Source organism: Oncorhynchus keta, chromosome 29 (genome assembly GCF_023373465.1).
Source record: "Oncorhynchus keta strain PuntledgeMale-10-30-2019 chromosome 29, Oket_V2, whole genome shotgun sequence".
In the NCBI taxonomy this organism is placed as follows: Eukaryota; Metazoa; Chordata; class Actinopteri; order Salmoniformes; family Salmonidae; genus Oncorhynchus; species Oncorhynchus keta.
This window is the reverse complement of record NC_068449.1, coordinates 14,705,713-14,732,521: the sequence shown is the minus strand read 5'-3', so window position 1 is coordinate 14,732,521 and position 26,809 is coordinate 14,705,713. Positions and strand designations below refer to the sequence as shown.

General features: G+C 47.1%; 1 protein-coding gene across 22 annotated transcripts in view; it reads right to left on the bottom strand.

Annotated features, from left to right (window-relative positions):
- Window positions 1–1,398: 1,398 nt before the first annotated feature.
- The window catches only part of LOC118372819 (frizzled-3-like), a 99,667-nt gene continuing 74,256 nt past the window's right edge, over window positions 1,399–26,809 (bottom strand). For 17 of the 22 annotated variants that reach the window (XM_052486074.1, XM_052486077.1, XM_052486070.1 and 14 more), the window contains 8 exons: window positions 15,524–15,720; window positions 14,537–15,002; window positions 14,098–14,397; window positions 13,368–13,619; window positions 4,207–4,355; window positions 3,300–3,411; window positions 3,002–3,189; window positions 1,399–2,666 (listed from right to left, as the gene is read on the bottom strand). In XM_052486074.1, coding sequence (XP_052342034.1) covers window positions 2,456–2,666; window positions 3,002–3,189; window positions 3,300–3,411; window positions 4,207–4,355; window positions 13,368–13,619; window positions 14,098–14,397; window positions 14,537–15,002; window positions 15,524–15,720 — 1,875 coding nt within the window. In that variant the 3' untranslated portion in view covers window positions 1,399–2,455. The remainder of the gene's footprint in view (window positions 2,667–3,001; window positions 3,190–3,299; window positions 3,412–4,206; window positions 4,356–13,367; window positions 13,620–14,097; window positions 14,398–14,536; window positions 15,003–15,523; window positions 15,721–26,809) is intronic. The other 5 variants (XM_052486057.1, XM_052486056.1, XM_052486061.1 and 2 more) reach the window with 2 other exon arrangements.

Below are 26,809 nucleotides of genomic sequence, written 5' to 3'. Positions count from 1 at the left end.
AGGTGACCGAGGAGTGGCAGGTGTGGTTTAAGGTACCTCTGGACTGATGAGGTAGGCTGGGTTAGAGGCAAGGGAGGGTTTAGTGTACATTGGAGTGTGTGTGTGTGTATGTAGGTTTGCGTGTGTGTTTGTTCACAGGTAAGGCTGAGGGTAGAGGTGAGCTAGGCTGAGAGATTTTGAGGGGTTGTGAGAAAATCACCTGATGACCATAATGGAGAAGACTACTGCAGTTTTATGTGTGTGAGTGAGAGACGGATACAGAAAGACAGGAGAAACACCAGTAAACACAAGCACAATCTTTCCCATATTATCAATTTTCCGTTTTCCTCCTCCCCAGTGTATTCCTCCTCCTCCCCAGTGTATTCCTCCTCCTCCCCAGTGTATTCCTCCTCCCCCAGTGTATTCCTCCTCCTCCCCAGTGTATTCCTCCTCCTCCCCAGTGCATTCCTCCTCCTCCCCAATGTATTCCTCCTCCTCCCCAGTGTATTCCTCCTCCCCAGTGTATTCCTCCTCCTCCCCAGTGTATTCCTCCTCCTCCCCAATGTATTCCTCCTCCCCAGTGTATTCCTCCTCCTCCCCAATGTATTCCTCCTCCCCAGTGTATTCCTCCTCCTCCCCAATGTATTCCTCCTCCTCCCCAGTGTATTCCTCCTCCTCCCCAGTGTATCCCCCCCAGTGTATTCCTCCTCCCCCCAGTGTATTCCTCCTCCTCCCCAGTGCATTCCTCCTCCTCTCCAGTGCATTCCTTCTCCCCAGTGTATTCCTCCTCCTCCCCAGTGTATTCCTCCTCCTCCCCAGTGTATTCCTCCTCCTCCCCAGTGTATTCCTCCTCCTCCCCAGTGAATTCCTCCTCCTCCCCAGTGTATTCCTCCTCCTCCCCAGTGCATTCCTCTTCCTCCCCAGTGTATTCCTCCTCCTCCCCAGTGCATTCCTCCTCCTCCCCAGTGTATTCCTCCTCCTCCCCAGTGTATTCCTCCTCCTCCCCAGTGTATTCCTCCTCCTCCCCAGTGTATTCCTCCTCCTCCCCAGTGTATTCCTCCTCCTCCCCAGTGTATTCCTCCTCCTCCCCAGTGTATTCCTCCTCCTCCCCAGTGTATTCCTCCTCCTCCCCAGTGCATTCCTCTTCCTCCCCAGTGTATTCCTCCTCCTCCCCAGTGTATTCCTCCTCCCCAGTGCATTCCTCCTCCTCCCCAGTGTATTCCTCCTCCTCCCCAGTGTATTCCTCTTCCTCCCCAGTGTATTCCTCCTCCTCCCCAGTGCATTCCCCCTCCTCCCCAGTGTATTCCTCCTCCTCCCCAGTGTATTCCTCCTCCTCCCCAGTGTATTCCTCCTCCTCCCCAGTGCATTCCTCCTCCTCCCCAGTGTATTCCTCCTCCTCCCCAGTGCATTCCTCTTCCTCCCCAGTGTATTCCTCCTCCTCCCCAGTGTATTCCTCCTCCCCAGTGCATTCCTCCTCCTCCCCAGTGTATTCCTCCTCCTCCCCAGTGCATTCCTCTTCCTCCCCAGTGTATTCCTCCTCCTCCCCAGTGTATTCCTCCTCCCCAGTGCATTCCTCCTCCTCCCCAGTGTATTCTTCCAGTAGTCCTTTCTTCCAGTGTTAGGGGTACAGATCCTCTGTTGTTTCACACAGCGCTTGTCAATAGCAAAGACTTCGGATACACCCCCCCCTCCCATCCCCCACATCCCTCTCTGCTTAGCTCTGAAGCAGCAGCATAATAAGCACTACTCCAACCTCCATCTGTCCTTCCCTATTTTTCCCTAACTTTCAGAATCCCAAATCGATCCCTAGCAACTATTCCCTACGCACTTCTGAAGCAATCGGCCCCAAATGTTTTTCACCTATCATATCATAAGACAAGTTGAAGAAATGACCTTATTATTGAACCCTATTCATCCTTACTGACCTACAGGAGTGCCTAGGAAGTAGGGCCTAGGCATTGATCTCTCCTAGCTTCTATAGTTTCTCTCCACCAGGTGGGAGTATAGTACTGCACTACAAGTACACTCACGCTCATATTTTCAGCAGTACTCACGGCCAATCTTCACAGTATAAAAAAATATAATAGTCTTGTTTCACAACCACAGCAAAAGAGCACTGTAACACACACACAGAGTAGACCTTATCAGCTCATCTCTGGGTCTCTTGGTGTGTATCAGAGTACACACACAATCCCCCTCATTCATAGTGGGCTGGCTTTCTGGCCATGAAGCCATTCCCTCTATAGAGAGTCCAATCCAAGTCCAACTGACTGATTGAGGGTTAGCATCTCGCTACTTAGCAACATCTGTGAAAAGCTGTCCAGGAGTGATCCATCTGTCAGTCAAACTGAAGGCCCCACTTCCTCTCTCACACATTCCTCCTGAATGGGATGGACCTGTGTGTATGTCGAAGGTGGGGAGCGGGACAACTGACAACTTCCTGTTCAGCAGTGATGACATAATTTCCTGTTTCCGGTTAGGCGCTGGCTCCATTGTCACCATTATTAGTGACACGGCCGAAGCTCGTCCCGTGGGTGATAAGGGTGGGTGTGGCCACGGAGAGATCACACTGGCTGCTGTGTTGTGACTGGGCATCCAGACCGTGGAGGCTGTGGTCGTGGCGGGGCGTGCTGCCGTGGGGGGGTAGAGTGCGCTCCTCGCCGCCTCGGTAACTACAGGGGGTGTAGCTGGGCGTAGGGGAAAGAGAAGGGGAGGAGACGTTAGTTCAGTAGTTCACAACTTTATGTACAACACACACATCCACACCAACCTGTATGCCAGCTGTGCTCTCTAATCTACAGCCAGGTGATTTTATCTCAGGTATAGAACTGTTAATAACAGATAGATTAGCAGCTGTCTACAGAAAAGGATCTCTTGAAGTGCCATAACTACAATAGGCTTTGGAAAGCCTGAATCCAGTTTCATCGTGTATTCATCTTTGATTATAAAAACGGCTCATATATAGTGGCATCCGTAGCCAACCCTCTCTCCCTCCTTTCCACCTTCTCTCTCACTCTCCTACCGTCCGTCTCGGGAGCGATGTAGACTGCCATGGTAACTGGTCTTGCTGTGCACGCTGCCAGCCTTGCTGAGGTTGGAGGAAGTGTGGCCCAGCGAGTGGATTGGTCTGCGGTCATCAGGGGCATGTCTAGGGTCGTCAGGCTCGTCCAGGATGGCCAGGTGAGTGGAGGAGGCATGGGTGGAGGTGCCCTGGGGGAGGAGGATTAGGAATGAAAAACAATTAATGATATCATATTATATTACATTATGAATTATGGTTAGGGCCATGTTTTATGACAAGGTCATGGTGCCAGTCATACCTGGGTGGAGGTTCCCCGTGATTTCCTGATGATGGGGGTGTGGGGGTCCCTCAGTAGAGACTGGGAAAAGTCTGGCTCCTGGAGCACCTGTCTGCTCTCATTCACCCCACTACTGTGGAGGGAGGAGTGCAGGGAGAGAGGAGGAAGTGGGTGAGAGGGGTAAAGTGGTGTAGGGGGAGGGAGTGAGAGGGGGAGGGAGGGAGAGAGAGGGGGAGGGATGGAGAGGGGGAGGGAGGGGAAGAAAGAGGCATGGGAGGGTAGGAAATGAGTGGAAGGGGAGGGAAAGGAGGAGAGGGGAGGGGCATGGGATGGCAGAAAATGAGTGGAAGGGGGGGAGGGAGGGGAGGATGAAGTGAGAGGGGGAAGGTGGGAGGGAGGGAGGGAGGGGAGGGGAGAGGAGAAGGGAGGGAGGAAGGGGAGAGGAGGAGGAGAGAGGGAGGGAGAAGGGCAAGCCGAAAGAAAAGGGATGGTGGAGAGAAGGGAAGAAAGGGAGTGATACACAGAAGAGGGCAGGGAGAGAGGGAAGGTAGAAGGGTGAGAGAATTGCAGAGAGGAGATGGAGATATGGAGGAGTGGGAGGGAGGAGAGATTGATGGGGTGAGTGGAGGAGGAGGGTGTTGTTGAGGGTGGGAGAACAGGCACAGAAAATAGCCTAATCACCATGGAGACCGGGTTATGGGAAGTGTGTGTGTCAGGAGGGAGGGAATGACAAGGCTTTTAATGACATTCCACATTAAAATGTTGGTCAAATTGCTCATTTGAATATTTTCTGCAATTTATCAAGCTCGCGAGTGGTTCTACATTACTACGTATTGAAATTACCGGCTTGAAATGAGAAATACACAAAAATTAAAATACACGCGCAGACATGAGCACACACTCTCTCGCTTTCTCTCTCCCGGCTTACTCTTTGTTTCTGCGTCTGTGTAGGAAGCTGGCCCATTCGAAGCAGGTCTTCTTGCTGCCCACCCAGAAAACTGAGGGAATCCCCACCACCAGCATCATCAGGTACTTAATGAGGAACAGGGCCAGGTCTGGACGACTGGTCTGCTCAACCTACACAGAGAAAGAGGGGGTTGAGGGATTGAGTCCAGAATCATCTGCTATTTCATCAGAAACATCTGCTATTTCATCAAAACAACTATTCAACCTAACACACAGCGAAAGAGGCAGGACAGAGAGGAGAGTGAGATGGTGTTTCCTCTTCCTCATACTGCACAGCTCACTGCCCACAAACAGTCCTCCCTTCTGCTCTACTCCACATGCCAGCGCAGTGACTGTGTGTGTGTGTGTCTGTGTGTATGTGTGCACACAGAGACAGCGAGAAAGGCTAGCTACCTGTAGTCTAAAACAGGGCTCTCCAACCCTGTTCCTGGAGACTACTGTCCTGTACGTTTCCAGTCCAACCCTAATGTAGCACACCTTGTAATAATTAGCTGGTTGATAAGCTCAACCAGGTTAGTTACAACTGGGGTTGGAGACAAAACCTACACGAGGGTAACTCTCCAGGAACAGGGTTGGAGACCCCTGGTCTAAAACCACAACTTTCTCTTGTGGCCACAAATAACATCACTCACACACACACACAAACAACAAACACACACATATCGACCTCCGGGAGAGCGATCAGATAACATGGAGTAAAATGTGAATTCCAGTGTGACTACGGGATGCAGAGAGGGTCACTGCACAGGGAGGACACACAAGTCAGAGCACCTGCTCGTACCACATATTCCACATTCACACACTCATCACTGCTCATATTACTTTCATTCATTCAACTTTATACTATGAGAGAGAGAAAGAGAGAGAGAGAGAGAGAGAGAGAGAGATGTAGAGAGAGACAGAGAGAGAGATAGACATGTGTGTACTATTGCAGCTGTAATGTCTACCAGTGGAGGCAGCTGAAGATGTTCATAATAATGGCTGGAACAGAGTGAATGGAATGGCATCGGACATATGGAAACCAAGTGTTTGAAATATTTGATACCATTCCAAATATTCCGCTCCAGCCATTACCATGAGCCCATCCTCCCAAATGAAGGTGCCACCAACCTCCTGTGATGTCCATCCTTCTCAACTGTTCTACTAACGTACATTCTCTCTATTGCAGTGGCAGACACACATCCACTTTTAACTGATACATGGCCGGGAAGATGAAAGGCTCCCGCCACCTGGTAATCTGTGTGCGGTGTGTGGTTGGTGTGTGTATAACAGAGACTGTGTAAGCACAGCTGTTATAATTAAGCAATAAGGCCTGAGGGAAAAACCCTTGAATGAGCAGGTGTGTGCAAACTTTTGTCTGGTACTGTATATCATTGTTTTCCATCAGAAAACTCGAGGGGCCAAATAAAACCACCAGTTGGGCAGCCAGTTGGGCAGCCAGTTGGGCCGCCAGTTGGGCAGCCAGTTGGGCAGCCAGTTGGGCAGCCAGTTGGGCCGCCAGTTGGGCAGCCAGTTGGGCCGCCATTTGGGCAGCCAGTTGGGCCGCCGGTTGGGCCGCTAGTTGGGCCGCCGGTTGGGCCGCTAGTTGGGCAGCCAGTTGGGCCACTAGTTGGGCAGCCAGTTGGGCCGCCAGTTGGGCAGCCAGTCGGGCCACTAGTTGGGCAGCCAGTTGGGCCACTAGTTGGGCAGCTAGTTGGGCCACTAGTTGGGCAGCCAGTTGGGCGGCCAGTTGGGCCGCCAGTTGGGCCGCCAGTTGGGCAGCCAGTTGGGCAGCCAGTTGGGCCGCCAGTTGGGCAACCCGTTGGGCCACTAGTTGGGCAGCCAGTTGGGCCACTAGTTGGGCAGCCAGTTGGGCCGCCAGTTGGGCAGCCAGTTGGGCCGCCAGTTGGGCCGCCAGTTGGGAAGCCAGTTGGGCAGCCAGTTGGGCAGCCAGTTGGGCCGCCAGTTGGGCCACTAGTTGGGCAGCCAGTTGGGCCACTAGTTGGGCAGCCAGTTGGGCCGCCAGTTGGGCAGCCAGTTGGGCCGCCAGTTGGGCAGCCAGTTGGGCAGCCAGTTGGGAAGCCAGTTGGGCCGCCAGTTGAGCAGCCAGTTGGGCAGCTGGTTGGGCCGCTAGTTGGGCAGCCAGTTGGACAGCCAGTTGGGCCGCCAGTTGGGCCGCCAGTTGGGCCGCCAGTTGGGCCGCCAGTTGGGGAACCCTGCCAGAACTCTTTGTGCCACTATTTAACAAGGGACCAGCTTCTGCATTCAGAATGACTGGGAGTGAATGGTAGCAGTACAGAAAGTTTGGCATCAAAGTGAAAAGTAAACACAATCGTATTGAATTTCAGCTAACTACTCAACGAACACATATTATAACTGGCATTCTGTTCATAAAAAATAGAAGAATCTACAGCCACGTTATTACTGGATTTTCTGACCGCTGGTCACGTTTTCAAGGCTAATCCTGTAGAATCCAGCAACAGCGCTGGTCCCATTAATGTTTTTATTTTCTAATGCTTCAGCATGGAATTATTACGTTGTCTTTACCTTCCCATTTTCAACCTATGAGCAAAGCAGGAGTCAAATCAGGAAGTATATGCTGTGGTTTGTTGATTCCAATCATTTGAATGAACATTCTACATTACCATGGAAATTATTGCATCACAATACCAGGCAGCCATTGCGAGTGTATCCATGAGTTTACCAGCCAAATTGCCAGGGTTAGAGGTTCCAAACCTGTTCAATGTGTGCTAGTGCTGCACCTTGCTTTCAGCATTTTATGTGTGCTCGTTTGCTACAACACCTTGCTTCCCACTTGGCAAAACTGGTGGAATCAACGTTGTTTCCACCTCATTTCAACCACCAAAAAAATGGAGGTGATGACGTTGAATCGGCGTGAAAAACTGATTGGTTGGATCAAACGAGATGGTAACATTTTTTGTTGATTTTACATTCAATTCATGTTAGTTGAAAAATCTACCAAATGTAAATCAAAACTAGATATTGAACTGACATCTGTGCCCAGTGAGTTGTTTCAGCAAGGAGCAACAAAGTTTTGTCACGTTGAATGCCCGGCCGTCCTGTCTTCAGTCAGCAGTTCGTTACCAAAAAAAAGTTTTACGGTTACACGGTAATTGTGCCAGCTCTAACACACACACACACACACACACACACACACACACACACACACACACACACACACACACACACACACACACACACACACACACACACACACACACACACACACACACACACACACACACACACACACACACACACACACACACACACACACACACACACACGCACCAGGTGTTTAATAATTAAGAGGGAGCACTACAAAGCCTCCACAGAGTGGAGGAAACTTGATGCCGTGGAGTTGGGTTGGGCAGAGTAACGTTACAATGTGTGGGTTACAGAAAACTAACTAGAGGGACTGGTAATAGGAGCAGTAAACTAGCAGACAGAGAGAGAGAAAGAGAAAGAGAGAGACAGAGAGAGACAGAGACAGATAGAGAAACAGAGAGAGACAGAGAAAAATACCTCTAAACTTACATTGACTTCAGTATGAATTCACACCCATTTCCTTTTTCCACATTTTGTTGTTTTACTGCCTTATTTTAAAATGTATTAAATTGAGATTTTTTCATCACTGGCCTATGCACAATACCCCATCATGTCAAAGTAGAATTATGCTTTTAGAAATTGTTAAATATAAATGAAAATGTCAAATGTCTTGAGTCAATACAATGCATTCGGGAAAGAATTCAGACCCCTTGACTTTTTCCACATTTTGTTAAATTGTATTCTAAAATGGATTAAATAAATAAAAATCATCATCAATCGACACACAATACCCCATAATGACAAAGCGAAAACAGATTTTTAGAAATGTTAGAAATATTTACATACAGTTGAAGTCGGAGGTTTGCATACACTTAGGATGGAGTCATTAAAACTCGTTTTTCAACCACTCCACAAATGTCTTGTTAACAAACGATAGTTTTGGCAAGTCAGTTAGGACATCTACTTTCCAACAATTGTTTACAGACAGATTATTTCACTTATAATTCACTGTATTACAATTCCAGTGGGTCAGAAGTTTACATACACTAAGTTGATGTCATCACTTTAGAAGCTTCTGATAGGCTAATTGACATAATTTGAGTCATTTGGAGGTGTACCTGTGGATGTATTTCAAGGCCTACCTTCAAATTTAGGGCCTCTTTGCTTGACATCATTGGAAAATCAAAAGAAATCAGCCAAAACCTCAGAAAAATATTGTATACCTCCACAAGTCTGGTTCATCCTTGGGAGAAATTCCCAAACGCCTGAAGGTACCACGTTCATCTGTACAAACAATAGTATGCAAGTATAAACACCATGGGACCACGCAGCCGTCATACCGCTCAGGAAGGAGACACGTTCTGTCTCCTGGAGATAAAAGTACTTTGGTGCGAAAAGTGCAAATCAATCCCAGTACAACAGCAAAGGACCTTGTGAAGATGCTGGATGAAACAGGTACAAATTATCTATATCCACAGTCCTATCTCGACATAACCTGAAAGGCCGCTCAGCAAGGAAGAAGCCACTGCTCCAGAACCACCATAAAAAAGCCAGACTACGGTTTGCAACTGCACATGGGGACAAAGATTGTACTTTTTGGAAAAATGTCCTCTGGTCTGATGAAACCAAAATATAACTGTTTGGTCATAATGACCATCGTTGTGTTTGGAAAAAGGGGGAGGAAAAAGGGGGAGGCTTGCAAGCCGAAGAACACCAACCCAACAATGAAGCACAGGGGTGGCAGCAGCATGTTGTGGGGGTGCTTTGCTGCAGGAGGGACTGGTGCACTTAACAAAATAGATGGCTTCATGAGGTGGGAAAATTATGTGGATATATTGAAGCAACATCTCCAAGACATCAGTCAGGAAGTTAAAGCTTGTTCGCAAATGGGTCTTCCAAATGGACAGTGACCCCAAGCATACTTTCACAGTTGTGGCAAAATGGCTTAAGGACAACAAAGTCAAGGTATTGGAGTGGCCATCACAAAGCCCTGATCTCAATCCCATAGAAAATGTGTGGGCAGAACTGAAAAAGTGTTTGTGAGCAAGGAGGCCTACAAACCTGACTCAGTTACTCCAGCTCTGTCAGGAAGAATGAGCCAAAATTCACCAAACTTATTGTGGGAAGCTTGTGGAAGGCTACCTGAAACGTTTGACCCAAGTTAAACAATTTAAAGGCAATGCAACCAAATACTAATTGAGTGTATGTAAACTTCTGACCCACTGGGAATGTGATGAAAGTAATAAAAGCTTAAATAAATCATTCTCTCTACTATTATTCTAACATTTCACATTCTTAAAATAAAGTGATGATCCTAACGGACCTAAAACAGGGATTTTGTACTAGGATTAAATGTCAGGAATTGTGAAAAACTGAGTTTAAATGTATTTGGCTAAGGTAGATGTAAACTTCCGACTTCAACTGCAAGTATTCAGACCCTTTTCTATGAGACTCGAAATTGAGCTCAGGTGCATCCTGTTTCCGTTGATCATCCTTGAGATATTTTTACAACTTGATTGGAGTCCACATGTCGTAAATTCAATTGATTGGATATGGTTGGAAAGGCACACACCTGTCTTTATAACGTCCCACAGTTAGAGCAAAAACCAAGCCATGAGGTGATGGAACTGTCCGTAGAGCCCGGAGACGGGATTGTGTCGAGGCACAGATCTGGGGAAGGGTACCAAAACATCTATGCAGCAATGAAGGTCCACAAGAACACAGTGGCCTCCTTCATTGTTAAATGGAAGAATTTTGGAACCACCAAGACTCTTCCGAGACCTGGCTACCCGGCCAAACTGAGCAATCGTGGGAGAAGGGCCTTGGTCAGGGAGGTGACCAACAACCCGATGGTCACTCTGACAGAGCTCCAGAGTTCCTCTGTGGAGATGGGAGAAGCTTACAGAAGGACAACCATCTCTGCAGCACTCTACCAATCAGGCCTTTATGGTTGAGTGACCAGACAGAAGCCACTCCTCAGTAAAAGGCACATGACAGCCCGCTTGGAGTTTGCCAAAAGGTACCTAAAGGACTCTCAGACCATGAGAAACAAAATTATCTGGTCTGATTCACTTTTTGGCCTGAATGCTAAGCGTCACATCTGGAGGAAACCAGGCACCGCTCATCACCTGTCACCATCCCTACGGTGAAGCATGGTGATGGCAGCATCATGCTGTGAGGATGTTTTTCAGCAGCAGGGACTGGGAGACTAGTCAGGATTGAGGGAAAGATGAATGGATCAAAGTACAGAGAGACCCTTGATGAAAACTGCTCCAGAGCGCTCAGGACATCAGCCTGGGGGCGAAGGTTCCCCTTCCAACAGGACAACGACCCTAAGCACACAGCCAGTGGTTTTGGGACAAGTCTCTGAATATTCTTGAGTGGCCCATTCAGAGCCCGGACTTGAACCCGATCGGACATCTCTGGAGAGAACTGAAAATAGCTGCGCAGCGACGCTCCCCATCCAACCTGACAGATCTTGAGAGAATCTGCAGAGAAGAATGGGAGAAACTCCCGAAATACAGGTGTGCCAAGCTTATAGTGTCATACCCAAGAAGATTTGAGGTTGTAATCGCTGCCAAAGGTGCTTCAACAAAGTACTGAGTTAAGGGTCTGAATACTTATGTAAATTTGTTAATTAAGTTATGTATATTTTTTGTTGCTTGGTCGTTATGAGATATTGTGTGTAGATTGATGAGTGGAAAAAACTATTTAATCCATTTTAGAATAAGGCTGTAACGTAAAAAAATGTGGAAAAGGAGAATGGGTCTGAATACTTTCTGAGCTCCTTTGTTATGACAAGCCTAAATAACTTAAGGAGTAAAAAGGCACATAATAAATTGTATGGACTCACTCTGTGAGCAATAATAGTGTTTAACATGATTTTTGATGACTACCTCATCACTGTACCCCAAGCATACAATAATTATCTGTAAGGTTCCTCAGTCAAGCAGTGAATTTCAAACACAGACTCAACTACAAAGACCAGGGAGGTTTCCAGTGTCTCGCAAAGAAGGGCAAAGAAGGGCACCTATGTAAAATGTGGCAAGGCAATTCACTTTTTGTCCTGAATACAAAGTGTTATGTTTGGGGCAAATCCAATACAACACGTTATGGAAGACCACTCTCCATAGTGTTATGGGTATGCTTGTAATCATTAAGTACTGGGGAGTTTTTCAGGATAAAAAAGAAAGCGAATGGAACACCTGACGCTGAAAGATTAATTCACTTTTCACAAGGCCAAATCTACACTGGATTTGCTTACCAAGAAGACAATGAATGTTCCTGAGTGTCCGAGTTACAGTTTTAACTTAAATCTACTTGAAAATATATGGCAAGACCTGAAAAGGGCTGTCTGCCCCTGAACAAGGCAGTTAACCCACCGTTCCTTGGGTAGACCGTTAATGTAAATAAGAATGTGTTCTTAACTAACTTGCCTAGTTTATTTTTATTTAACCAGGTAGGCCAGTTGAGAACAAGTTCTCATTTACAACTGCGACCTGGCCAAGATAAAGCAAAGCAGTGCGACAAAAACAACAACAACACACAGTTACATGTGGGATAAACAAAAGTACAATCAATAAAACAATAGAAAAATCTATATACAATGTGTGCAAATTGAGTGAGGAGGTAGGCAATAAATAGGCCATAGTAGCGAAGTAATTACAATTCAGCAAATTAACACTGGAGTGATAAATGAGCAGATGATGATGTGCAAGTAGAAATACTGGTGTGCAAAATAGCAACATAAAACAGTAAATAAAAACATTATGGGGATGAGGTAGGTAGTTGGATGGGCTATTTACAGATGGGCTGTGTACAGCTGCAGCGATCGGTTAGCTGCTCAGATAGCTGATGCTTAAAGTTAGTGAGGGAGATATAAGTCTCCAACTTTAGCGATTTTTGCAATTCGTTCCAATCATTGGCAGCAGAGAACTGGAAGGAAAGGCGGCCAAATTAGGTGTTGGCTTTGGGGATGACCAGTGAGATATACCTGCGCGAGCTAGGGGTGGGTGTTGTTATGGTGACCAGTGAGCTGAAATAAGGCTGAGTTTTACCGAGCAAAGACTTATAGATGACCTGGAGCCAGTGGATCTGGAGACAAATATGTTGCGAGGGCCAACCAACGAGAGCATACAGGTCACAGTGGTGGGTAATATATGGGGCTTTGGTGACAAAATGGATGGCACTATGATAGACTGCATCCAGTTTGCTGAGTAGAGTGTTGGAGGCTATTTTTAAATGACATCTCCGAAGTCAAGGATCGGTAGGATGGTCAGTTTTACGAGGGTATGTTTGGCAGCGTGAGTGAAGGAGGCTTTGTTGAAAAATAGGAAGCCGATTCTAGATTTAATTTTGGATTGGAGATGCTTAATATGAGTCTGGAAGGAGAGTTACAGTCTAGCCAGACACCTAGGTATTTGTAGTTGTCCACAGTCAGAACCATCCAGGGTGGTGATGCTAGTCAGCAGGGCAGGTGCGGGCAGCGATCGGTTGAAGAGCATGCATTTAGTTTTTCTAGCGTTTAAGAGCAGTTGGAGGCCACGGAAGGAGTGTTGTATGGCATTGAAGCTCATTTGGAGGTTTGTTAACACAGTGTCCAAAGAAGGCCCAGAAGTTTACAGAATGGTGTCGTCTGAGTAGAGGTGGATCAAGGAATCACCCGCAGCAAAAGCGACATCATTGATATATACAGAGAAAAGAGTCGGCCCGAGAAATGAACCCTGTGGTACCCCCATAGAGCCTGCCAGAGGTCCGGACAACAGGCCCTCCGATTTAACACACTAAAGGTAAATAAAAAATATATAATAATCGCTGCCAAAGGTGCAAAGTATTGACTCAAGGATCTGTAAATTGACTCAGGAATCTAATTAGTAAATTAGATATTTCTGTATTTCATTTTCAATACATTTGCAAACATTTCTAAAAACATGTTTTCACTTTGTCATTGTGGGGTATTGCGTATAGATGGCAAAAAAATATATATTTAATCCATTTTGAATTTAAGCTGTAACACAACAAAATGTGGAATACATCCAGGGGTATGAATACTTTCTGAAGGAACTGTACACCTACCTGGAAGGGACAGGGTATGTGGTAGTCTCTGCAGCGCTCCTGGACCCAGGTGGTCTCCCAGACAGACCTGTAGCTGTGTTCATACAGGTAGCAGGAGATGACCGTAAGCAGGGGCACCAGGTAAAGCACAGAGAACACCCCGATACGGATCATAAACTTCACCAGCTTGTCCTGGTTCTCCTTCTCCAGAGGGATCTCCATACGCACACGGTTAAGCGCCACGATCCCCGTCAGAAGCAGAGCCACACCCACCTAGAGGCAGATATATAGGTATGAGACTAGGTTAGAGAACAATCTTCAGATATCGATTATGTATTGATTCAAGGGAAACATATTCAGATATTGATTATGTATTGATTCAAGAGGACCATCTTCAGATATTGATAATGTATTGATTCAAGTGGCCATCTTCAAATATTGATAATGTATTGATTCAAGGGGCCATCACATGCATGTTAGGGATGCATAGGTCAGACTCTAAAGGCTTCTACACATCTATCCAACAGCCAACCCAACCGTCTATGGACGGTTGTTGAAAGAATCTGTTGTTCGCCGCAAGACATTCTCCATCGTAGTTGGTCCAGATTTAACACGTAGAATCAGCCACAGACAGTTGTTCTGAGTTGGGGAAAAACTACCCAATGCAAGATGGATAATTAATTTGCTGTAGTTAGACAGAGGTGTAAAAGCCTTTCGAACAACTCTCCTTTCTAGAGCATAAAACACCCACCGCCACGTTGAGGCAGAGCGGCGCCAGCAGGAACCAGCGCAGCGCCGTGACGTCGTAGAGGCCCACGAAGCACACGCCACTCACGCCATCGCCCTCGATCTTGTTGAGGGCCAGCAGGGCCACGGTGAGGCAGCCGGGCAGGCCCCAGGCACAGGTGTGAAAGAGAAGGGCCTTCTTCTCGATGGCCTCGCTGCCCCACTTGGGCACGGCCGCCAGGAACCAGGTAATGGTGAGGATGACCCACCACACGCTTCCCGCCATTGTGAAGAAGTAGAGCACCATGAACAGCAGCGTGCATGCCTGGGAGGGGAGATTGAAAATATCTCACACTTACATCCTATCATTGCTACCTTCTTTAATATACAGTAGTGGCCCTGAATGTCATAGAGTAAAGCAGCTAATCAATAAATCACTAAGACAACAGACTGGGATGGCTCACCTTGTTGTGGGAGCCCTGTGTGATGGTGGCCGCCCGGTACTGGGTGGGGCTCGCTGCGTTGCAAGCCACCCTGTCCTCCAATAGGAAGCCCAGGAAGAACACAAGCGACACCATCATGTAGCAAGCGGCGTAGAAGATGATTGGCCGCTCCGGGTAGCGGAACCTCGTGACGTCGATGAGGAAGGTGAGGAAGCTGAAGAGTGTTGCCGAGAGACAGACGATGGAAACCACGCCGATGAAGTAGCGGGCAAAGGTGAGTTCCGGGCGCTGGAAGTACATGTTGGTGCAGGGGGGCGAGCACTCCCTCACGCCCAGGAATGAGTAGCCCAGGTCGGGTTCCATTTTGAGCTTGCGGGGGCACCAGAAGCCGAAATCCCTCTGGACAGACATGGGAGAGATATCGGTGGGATTTGCACTGGTCTGGAGGTCCACCGCACGGGGGTAGGGCTCGTCACAGTCTGGGAACCTGGGGGCAGGAGCGGGAGCGGGAGAGAGAGAGATTATAAAAATAGTTAAGGTTGAGTTTAGGTTGAAAGAGGGATTGTGATGTTTGAGTTGAGAACCAGTTCAAGGTTCAGGCTCTACATGGAAATCAGATTAGGGTTGTGATGATGGTGATACTGGGCTATGGACAGTTTAAGATTTCTCCAACATATTAAGAGTAAGTTCAGGTTAAAGTAATCTCAGGCTAAATTCAGGTTAAAGTAATCTCAGGCTAAATTCAGGTTAAAGTAAGCTTAGGCTAAGTTCAGGTAAAGTAGGCTCAGGGTAAGTTCAGGTTAAAGTAGGCTCAGGGTAAGTTCAGGTTAAAGTAGGCTCATGGTAAGTTCAGGTTAACGTAGGCTCAGGGTAAATTCAGGTTAAAGTAGGCTCAGGCGTAAGTTCAGGTTAAAGTAGGCTCAGGGTAAGTTCAGGTTAAAGTAGGCTCAGGGTAAGTTCAGGACACAGTGTTGTGTAAAGCCAACACAGAAACAGTCCCATACATACCTGCTACACTCTGTTTCGTCTGGCCAGGCCACCCCAAACATCTCCATGAGTTTGTGGCAGTCTCTCTTAGCGCGGTGGCACAGGGCTCGGCAGGGCATGGACACGCGGCCATACTCCATACAGACTGGAGCGTAGAGGGCACACAGAAACATCCTCAGGTCCTCCGAACACTGCAGGTTCACCATGGGGTGGAAGGGCTGAAGGAGGAAAGGAGAGAGGGAGGGAAACAACGTGGGAGAGGTGGGAGGGACAGAGAAAGAGAAGGAGATATAGAGGGGGATAGAGATAGCGGGAGATAGAGAGAGAGGGAAATAGAGGGGGATAAAGAGAGGGAGAGATAGAGAGTGGGGGGATAGAGAGAGGTAGAGAGGAGGATAGAGAGAGGGATAGAGAGAGGGCGATAGAGAGATGGGGATAGGGAGGGGAGAGGGGGATAGGGAGGGGGATATAGAGAGGGGGATAGAGAGAGGGAGAGGGGGAATAGAGGGAGGGGGATATAGAGAGGGGGATAGAGAGAGGGGGGATAGAGAGAAGGGGATAGCAAGGGGGATATAGAGAGGGGGATAGAGAGGGGAGAGGGGGGATAGGGATGGGGATATGGAGGGGGATAGAGAGAGGGGGATAGAGAGACCGAGAGGGAGATAGGGAGAGGACGATAGAGAGAAGGGGATAGGGAGGGGGATAGAGAGAGGGGGAGGGGGGATAGAGAGAAGGAGATAGAGAGAGGGTGAGAGAATGATAGAGAGGGAGAGAGGGCGATAGAGAGAGGGGGATATAGAGAGGAAGAGAGGGGGGTATAGAGAGGGAGAGAGAGCGATAGAGAGAAGAGGATAGAGAGAGGGAGATAGAGGTGGGATATAGAGAGGTGGGAGGAGGAGAGTGATAGAGAGAGGTGGGATATAGAGAGGGAGAGAGAGGGAGAGAGAGAGGGAGAGGGGATCGAGAGAGGGGGATATAGAGAGGGAGATAGAGGTGGGATATAGAGAGGTGGGAGGAGGATAGAGAGGAGAGAGGGGGATAGAGAGAGGGGAGGGATAGAGAGAGGGGGATATAGAGAGGGAGAGAAGGGGATAGAGAGAGGGGGATAGAGGGAGGAAGAGAGGGGGATAGAGAGAGGGGGAGGAAGAGAGTGATAGAGAGAGGTGGGTTATAGAGAGGGAGAGAGGGGGATATAGAGAGGGAGAGAGGGGATAGAGAGAGGTGGGATATAGAGAGGTGGGAGGAGGATAGAGAGAGGGGGATATAGTTGTCGTCAGAAGCACCATAAATATTTACTCCAGGCTATGAAATATTCACAGGCAGCCCTCACATCAGAGAACAGGCAGGACACACACAGTGAATATCACGCCTTTGGTCAGCCACAACCAGCCACAGCATCACATCACCCACACACAGAGAGCAACAAGATAAACAGTTATGCTATTGAGCAGGGATGGAAACTCTGGTCCTTTGGGACCCGAGTGTCTGCTCTACTGGTAAACACACCTGGTTTCCCAGATCTAAATCAGATGCTGGTTTGAAGAAGAAGAAACAGCAGATTCTTCAGGGTTAGAAAGATGGAGAGAACCCATCCCTGCTCTAGCAGCTGGGTAGCTAGCTGCTGGCTACATCAGTGCTTTTGTCTGAATGCATTTTCTCTACAAGCCCTAGCAATCTGTGTACTGAGCCCTTGTGTCAAAACACACACACACTGTATGCACACACACACAATCCCACTAATTTGCCCTGTGTATCACTTTAATGCTGTGAAAAATGATTAGTGCTCTTTCTTAGGCATGTAAGGGCTCACAGAAAACAGAAATCTCTCTCACACACACACACACATACACACACACACACGATATAATCCCCAGCAGAGAAATAGAATCGTGAGAGACAGAGGCAGACAGAGATGGGATTTCCCTGTGTTTGACTAGCAGACAGGCAACCAGTGTAAGGGCTTTACACTGTCTAAATGTCACCTCATATGAACAGCTCATACACCTAACACCAACATAGATACACAGAGGGCCAGTCAAATCAACCTGTGTGTACGTCCATGTGTAATTTGTACAATAGTAGCAGGCGTGTGTATACTGTGAGTGTGTGTCTCCAGCTGGCAAGTGTCTTCACTGACATTTTAAACCTCTCCCCAACCCAGTCTATAATACCTACATGATTCAAACAGACCCCCATTGTCTCTGTGCCTAAGAACGCCAAGGTAACCTGTCTAAATGACTTTCGCTCCGTAGCACTCACATCTGTAGCCATGAAATGCTTTGAAAGGCTGGTCATGGCTCACATCAACACCATCATCCCAGACACCCTGGACACACTCCAACTACCCCAACAGATCCACGCAATCTCTATTGCACTTCACACTGCCCTTTTCCACTTGAACAAAAAGGAACACCCATGTGAGAATGCTATTATAATAATAATAATAATAATATATGCCATTTAGCAGACGCTTTTATCCAAAGCGACTTACAGTCATGTGTGCATACATTCTACGTATGGGTGGTCCCGGGAATCGAACCCACTACCCTGGCGTTACAAGCGCCATGCTCTACCAACTGAGCTACAGAAGGACTATTCATTGACTACAGCTCAGCGTTCAACATCATAGTGCCCACGGAGCTCATCAATAAGCTAAGGACACTGGGACTGAACACCTCCCTCTGCAAATGGATCCTGGACTCCCTGACGGGTTGCCCCCAGGTGGTAAGGGTAGGTAACAACACATCCGCCATACTGGTCCTGAACACGGGGACCCCTCAGTGGTGCGTGCTTAGTCCCCTCCTGTACTCCCTGTTCACCCACGACTGAGCACAACTCCAACACCATCATTAAGTTTGCTGACAACACAACAGTGGTAGGCCTGATCACCGACAACGATGAGACAGCCTATAGGGAGGAGGTCAGAGACCTGGAAGTGTCGTTCCAGGACAACAACCAGTCCCTCAACGTTAGCAAGATAAAGTAGCTGATCGTAGACTACAGGAAAAGGAGGGCCGAGCACACCCCCATTTGTGCACACCCCTATTCACATCAACGGGACTATAGTGGCGAGGGTATAGACCGTATACCTAGGGATTTGGAAAACTGAACCATTTCTTTGAAGTTTTTAAATACATTTGAATATTCGTAGCTACTTTTTAAGTAAATATCTGCAGTCAACTTGTGCAAAACGTCAGGATATAAAGAACATTGCGTTCTTCATTTCACCTGTCACATTATTATGAACAATGAGAGGCACTCACTGTTGTGCAGCATGGGCCAGGTGATTTAATTACAGTATGCAATTTACAACTAAATGTTTGCCAGCTAGATATCTTATAACTGTTAAGTTAACTGTATAAAATACTTGAATACTTTAGGTCAGAAACTATACAAAATCTTTGCAATGTGCTTGTTAGCATTTAATTAGCATTCTCTATAGGATTTTACATGTACTTGTTAGCATTGCTAACCTTTGGATTACAGAGTATCAGTGAAGTTTGAATACAGCACCCCTTGTGTTCAGTGCCGGTATTACCGAATATCCCGGTATGGCACATGGTCGGTATGAAGATCTGACAATCTGAATACCAACCAAGCCTATCACTAAGGACCTATCATGACCCTCAGATCCTCAAAAAGTTTTACAGCTGCACCATAGAGAGCATCTGGACTGGCCACATCACCGCTTGGTAGGGCAACTGCTTGGCATCCAACTGTAAGGCGCTACAGAGGGTAGTGTGTACGGCCCAGTCCATCACTGGGGCTGATCTCCCTGCCATCCAGGACCTCTATACCAGGCGGTATCAGAGGAAGGCCCTAAATATTGTCAAAGACTCCAGCCACCCTAGTCATAGACTGTTCTCTCTGCAACCGCATGGCAAGCGGTACCGGAGCGCAGAGTCTGGAACCAACAGCACCCTGAACACCTTCTACCCCCAAGCCATAAGACCTGTAAATAGTTATCCAAATATACTGAACACAAATATAACCGCAACATGCAACAATTTCTAAGATTATACTGAGTTACAGTTCATATAAGGAAATCAGTCAATTGAAATAAATGATTTAGGCCCTAATCTATGGATTTCACGACTGGGTAGGGGTGCAGCCATGGGTGGACCTGGGAGGGCATAGGCCCCCCGACAAACGATCCCGCAGGTAAAGAAAATGGATGTGGAAGCCCTGGCCTGGCGTGGTTACATGTGGTCTATAGTTGTGAGGTCGGTTGGACGAACTGCCAAAGTTTCTAAAACGACGTTGGAAGAGGCTTATGGTAGAGAAATGAACATTCAATACTCTGGACACAGCTCCGGTGGACATTCCTGCAGTCAGCATGTCAATTACATGCTCCTTCAAAACTTGAGACATCTGTGGCATTGTGTTTTGTGCAAAACTGCACATTTTAGAGTGTCCTTTTATTGTTGCCTAAAGGAAGACGGTTATTCAGGCGAGTGAGCGATGAGCAGCGCTCAGACATTATTTGACGGTAATGAATCAAGACAAATGCAGAGGAATAAAAAGCTGCACTTAGAGCACGGCCAACCCACTCTGTGTGTGTGTGTGTGTGTGTGTGTGTGTGTGTGTGTGTGTGTGTGTGTGTGTGTGTGTGTGTGTGTGTGTGTGTGTGTGTGTGTGTGTGTGTGTGTGTGTGTGTGTGTGTGTGTGTGTGTGTGTGTGTGTGTGTGTGTGTGTGTGTGTGTGTGTGTGTGTGTGTGTGTGTGTGTGTGTGTGTGTGTGTGTGTGTGTGTGTGTGTGTGTGTGTGTGTGTGTGTGTGTGTGTGTGTGTGTGTGTGTGTGTGTGTGTGTGTGTGTGTGTGTGTGTGTGTGTGTGTGTGTGTGTGTGTGTGTGTGTGTGTGTGTGTGTGTGTGTGTGTGTGTGTGTGTGTGTGTGTGTGTGTGTGTGTGTGTGTGTGTGTGTGTGTGTGTGTTGGCCTACCTGCCTTGTTAGGAATCTGTTTTGATCATTCTCGATTGATGCTTTCCAGATCTGTGCACAAGAAAATAAGTTCTACCCGCAAATGGGTGCAGCAACGCATAAGATCTCATGTTTTTTAAGACAGTAACAGCACACCCCCACACACCATCACAACACCCTCAAATGACTGAGCACACACACACAGTCAATATTAGGCCAACAGCATACCACCCTGCATCCCACTGCTGGCTTGCTTCTGAAGCTAAGCAGGGTTTGTCCTGGATGGGAGACCAGATGCTGCTGGAAGTGTGTTGGAGGGCAAGTGGGCGGTATTCTTTGCTATGGTCTAAAAAAATTCTCCAGGTCAGTGTTTTGGGACGTTAAACCTCTACCCACCATTGCAACCTGTACGCTCTCGTTGGCTGGCCCTCGCTTCATACTCGTCGCCAAACCCACTGGCTCCATGTCATCTACAAGACCCTTCTAGGTAAAGTCCCCCTTATTTCAGCTCACTGGTCACCATAGCATCACCCACCTGTAGCACGTGCTCCAGCAGTTATATCTCTCTGGTCACCCCCAAAACCAATTCTTTCTTTGGCCGCCTCTCCTTCCAGTTCTCTGCTGCCAATGACTGGAATGAACTACAAAAATCTCTGAAACTGGAAACACCTATCTCCATCACTAGCTTTAACCACCAGCTGTCAGCTTGGGTTTACGGGCCAAAGCTCACAGGTGAACATGTTGGCACCACAAATGGACACCTCTAGATAGTGCGTGTATGTGTGTGTGTGAGTAGCAAGAGCATGAGTGTGTGTATGACAATTTCTGTCTCAGTGTTCATCTGGTCCTGTCCTGCTCTTACCTATCAGAATGGCTGAATGGGAACACCTCACTTTAAAACTACCAATCAGAGGCCTTCTTTTGATATCCCCCACAATGCACGCACACTCCCTCTACATTCCTATTGAGTGCCATGTCCTTACAGAAACATGGGGAAACCCTTAACACAGCTCGTTTCTGCATGACTGTTACAGGCCAGCCGAATGGAGTGTTCTTTCATACCATTTCCTGCTGTGTGACTCTCTCCACCACTGTGTGTGTGTACTGTGCTGGTCTCTCTCTCTACCACTGTGTGTGTGTACTGTGCTGGTCTCTCTCTCTACCACTGTGTGTGTGTACTGTGCTGGTCTCTCTCTCTACCACTGTGTGTGTGTACTGTGCTGGTCTCTCTACCACTGTGTGCGTGTACTGTGCTGGTCTCTCTCTCTACCACTGTGTGTGTGTACTGTGCTGGTCTCTCTCTCTACCACTGTGTGTGTGTACTGTGCTGGTCTCTCTCTCTACCACTGTGTGTGTGTACTGTGCTGGTCTCTCTCTCTACCACTGTGTGTGTGTACTGTGCTGGTCTCTCTCTCTACCACTGTGTGTGTGTACTGTGCTGGTCTCTCTACCACTGTGTGTGTGTACTGTGCTGGTCTCTCTACCACTGTGTGTGTGTACTGTGCTGGTCTCTCTCTCTACCACTGTGTGTGTGTACTGTGCTGGTCTCTCTACCACTGTGTGTGTGTAGAATGCTGGTCTATCTCTCTACCACTGTGTGTGTGTACTGTGCTGGTCTCTCTCTCTACCACTGTGTGTGTGTACTGTGCTGGTCTCTCTCTCTACCACTGTGTGTGTGTACTGTGCTGGTCTCTCTCTCTACCACTGTGTGTGTGTACTGCGCTGGTCTCTCTACCACTGTGTGTGGGTACTGTGCTGGTCTCTCTACCACTGTGTGTGTACTGTGCTGGTCTCTCTACCACTGTGTGTGTGTACTGTGCTGGTCTCTCTCTACCACTGTGTGTGTGTACTGCGCTGGTCTCTCTACCACTGTGTGTGTGTACTGAGAATATCGACATTAAGTGGTTTGATTGTGGTGTCAAAGGAAGGGGTGGGAATGGTGATCAAATCTGTATTCATGACGACCTGGTTTTATTTGGGAGCAAATGTTTTGTTCTGCTGTCGCTGGTCAAAAACAGGACAAAAGCCTTCGCCCATAAAACAAGCCTTGGGGTGATTGCACAACCCTTTGGCTTAAGGATGGGGAGGAGGGCAGGGGTGGTCATCCCCATGGCTCAGTTTTTCAAAAGTTATTTATCTGGATTTCACCTATCGGATAGGATTTCATGCATAAAAATAGAATGAATAGAACAGACAAATCATTGAATGGAATTGGGGACTCCCAATCTATGCATTTTAGTTCTATGTATTTAATCCTATCCGATAGGCAAAATCCAGATAGATAACTTTTGAAAAACAGGTCTCAGGAGAATAGCGATACGATGTGCATGCTTTAGTTCCAGCCCAGCTCTAAATGGAGGATTATGGTGAGTTGAGTATTCTGAACACCTTTAATTAATGGAAGAGTTTTGTATCATACTGTGTGCTACATAGACATGATGTTTCCAGAAGACACAAGTTCATGTTAGATTCTCCATAGGAGAGGAGTGTGTGCTGGCAGCAGCGTTGGGGGTGTTTATGGGGTGCTGAGCAGAAGGCTGTGTGGGTTGTGTGTGTAGGAGAAACAGGGAGGGTATTTTGGTAGACCCCGTCTGTTCCTCCTCTACTTCTATAGCCGGATTAAGTTTCCCTCCTTTCCTCTCTCTCTCCGGTAGAAGCCACGGTTTGTATAAAGAAAGACTGAATGGAAGTTACCTTAGTGAGCCCCACGAGAGAGAGAAGTACATTTAATTGAATTGAAAGAGAGAGAGAGGCAGGCACCGGAGAGGGGTAGTTGTCTGGCGCAGATACCTAGCAGACTCTGCATGTCCTGGGCTGTCAACTGGGAGTTTGAGGGGGACAGTGATGGATGGGTCTGGAGGATAGTTCCAGACAGGGAAATAAATCTCAGCCCTGTGGTTACCAAACACACACACACACAGCTTTATTTTCGTGAAATTTCAGGACTTTTGGGGGAGTCAAATGTTTTGACCATTTTGACACTACTCCTTAACCTAACCTTAACCCTAACCCAAAAACCCTAACCCAAAAACCCTAAAATAGAATTCTAACAAATTCAGGACATGAAAAGATTCCTGACTTTTCCAAAAATGTCTCGTTTTCCTTACTTGTCAGGACAGTCAGTGAATTGTTGGGGTCCTAATAAGGTAGCAAAACAAGTACACACACACACACACACACACACACACACACACACACACACACACACACACACACACACACACACACACACACACACACACACACACACACACACACACACACACAAGCTCACTTCCTAAAGCTGTCATTAGTAGTGGAGATTACTATGGCCCAGTTGTCAAGTCAGCTGACTGGTCTCTATAATATGGCCCAGTGGTCAGGTCAGGTGACTGGTCTCTGTAATATGGCCCAGTGGTCAGGTCAGGTGACTGGTCTCTGTAATATGGCCCAGTGGTCAGGTCAGGTGACTGGTCTTACTGTGCCCTAATGCCACTCTGGTGATGGTGACACTTGACACCTCACATACTACTAAACTAGCTGAGCACTAACATGCAGACTGCCATCATTTGGTGCTGGGGCTTACACACACACACTACATAAATGTAAATATGCTTACACACACACATGCAAATTGGCGCCACACACTCACACTCTCCACATCCGATGCTGCTACTCTATTTATTATCTCTCCTGATTGCCGAGTCACTTTTATCCCTCCCTACATGTACATGCCTCAACAAGCTCAACTACCTCGTACCCCTGCACATTGACTTGGTACCGGTAGTACTCCTTGTATATTGTTATTTTATTGTCTTACTATTTCCTTTTTTTAGAATTGGCTCATTTTGTATTACTTTTTATCTCTGCTTTGTTGGGAAAGGGCTCGTAAGTAAGCATTTCACATTCAAGTTTAAACCTGTTGTATTCAGCACATTTGACAAATACCATTTTATTTTATTTGACACACGCCCGTAAAACCAAAGAAGAGGTGAAGCCAATCAGGGAAGGAGAAAATCATTGGCATAATTAGAAACCACCTTGTTTTTGTAGTGTGTTGCTTTTGGCTCAACTGTGTTTGTAGTCTATTCTTGTTGCCACCGGGGTCAGAGCACTTAGGGACAGCATCTTAAGACCAGTTCATCTTTTAAAAGTAATGCTGACTCATCTCTTCTCTTACTCTATTCAACACCGTCAGCCCTCTCTCCATCCCCCATTCATTACCGCCCTTCTGTCTCTCTTTATCGCATAACATCCTTGTATTTCTCTCCATCCCCCATTCATTACCGCCCTTCTGTCTCTCTTTATCGCATAACATCCTTGTATTTCTCTCCATCCCCCATTCATTACCGCCCTTCTGTCTCTCTTTATCGCATAACATCCTTGTATTTCTCTCCATCCCCCATTCTTTACCGCCCTTCTGTCTCTCTTTATCGCATAACATCCTTGTATTTCTCTCCATCCCCCATTCATTACCGCCCTTCTGTCTCTCTTTATCGCATAACATCCTTGTATTTCTCTCCATCCCCCATTCTTTACCGCCCTTCTGTCTCTCTTTATCGCATAACATCCTTGTATTTCTCTCCATCCCCCATTCATTACCGCCCTTCTGTCTCTCTTTATCGCATAACATCCTTGTATTTCTCTCCATCCCCCATTCTTTACCGCCCTTCTGTCTCTCTTTATCGCATAACATCCTTGTATTTCTTTCTCCATCCCCCATTCATTACCGCCCTTCTGTCTCTCTTTATCGCATAACATCCTTATATTTCTCTCCATCCCCCATTCTTTACCGCCCCCATTCTGTCTCTCTTTATCACATAACATCCTTGTATTTCTCTCCATCCCCCATTCATTACCGCCCTTCTGTCTCTCTTTATCGCATAACATCCTTGTATTTCTCTTCATCCCCCATTCATTACCGCCCTTCTGTCTCTCTTTATCGCATAACATCCTTGTATTTCTCTCCATCCCCCATTCATTACCGCCCTTCTGTCTCTCTTTATCGCATAACATCCTTGTATTTCTCTCCATCCCCCATTCATTACCGCCCTTCTGTCTCTCTTTATCGCATAACATCCTTGTATTTCTCTCCATCCCCCATTCATTACCGCCCTTCTGTCTCTCTTTATCGCATAACATCCTTGTATTTCTCTCCATCCCCCATTCATTACCGCCCTTCTGTCTCTCTTTATCGCATAACATCCTTGTATTTCTCTCCATCCCCCATTCATTACCGCCCTTCTGTCTCTCTTTATCGCATAACATCCTTGTATTTCTCTCCATCCCCCATTCATTACCGCCCTTCTGTCTCTCTTTATCGCATAACATCCTTGTATTTCTCTCCATCCCCCATTCATTACATCGCCCCCCCATTCTGTCTCTCTTTATCGCATAACATCCTTGTATTTCTCTCCATCCCCCATTCATTACCGCCCTTCTGTCTCTCTTTATCGCATAACATCCTTGTATTTCTCTCCATCCCCCATTCATTACCGCCCTTCTGTCTCTATTTATCGCATAACATCCTTATATTTCTCTCCATCCCCCATTCATTACCGCCCTTCTGTCTCTCTTTATCGCATAACATCCTTGTATTTCTCTCCATCCCCCATTCATTACCGCCCTTCTGTCTCTCTTTATCGCATAACATCCTTGTATTTCTCTCCATCCCCCATTCATTACCGCCCTTCTGTCTCTCTTTATCGCATAACATCCTTGTATTTCTCTCCATCCCCCATTCTTTACCGCCCTTCTGTCTCTCTTTATCGCATAACATCCTTGTATTTCTCTCCATCCCCCATTCATTACCGCCCTTCTGTCTCTCTTTATCGCATAACATCCTTGTATTTCTCTCCATCCCCCATTCTTTACCGCCCTTCTTCTGTCTCTCTTTATCGCATAACATCCTTGTATTTCTCTCCATCCCCCATTCATTACCGCCCTTCTGTCTCTCTTTATCGCATAACATCCTTGTATTTCTCTCCATCCCCCATTCTTTACCGCCCTTCTGTCTCTCTTTATCGCATAACATCCTTGTATTTCTCTCCATCCCCCATTCATTACCGCCCTTCTGTCTCTCTTTATCGCATAACATCCTTGTATTTCTCTTCATCCCCCATTCATTACCGCCCTTCTGTCTCTCTTTATCGCATAACATCCTTGTATTTCTCTCCATCCCCCATTCTTTACCGCCCTTCTGTCTCTCTTTATCGCATAACATCCTTGTATTTCTCTCCATCCCCCATTCATTACCGCCCTTCTGTCTCTCTTTATCGCATAACATCCTTGTATTTCTCTCCATCCCCCATTCATTACCGCCCTTCTGTCTCTCTTTTATCGCATAACATCCTTGTATTTCTCTCCATCCCCCATTCATTACCGCCCTTCTGTCTCTCTTTATCGCATAA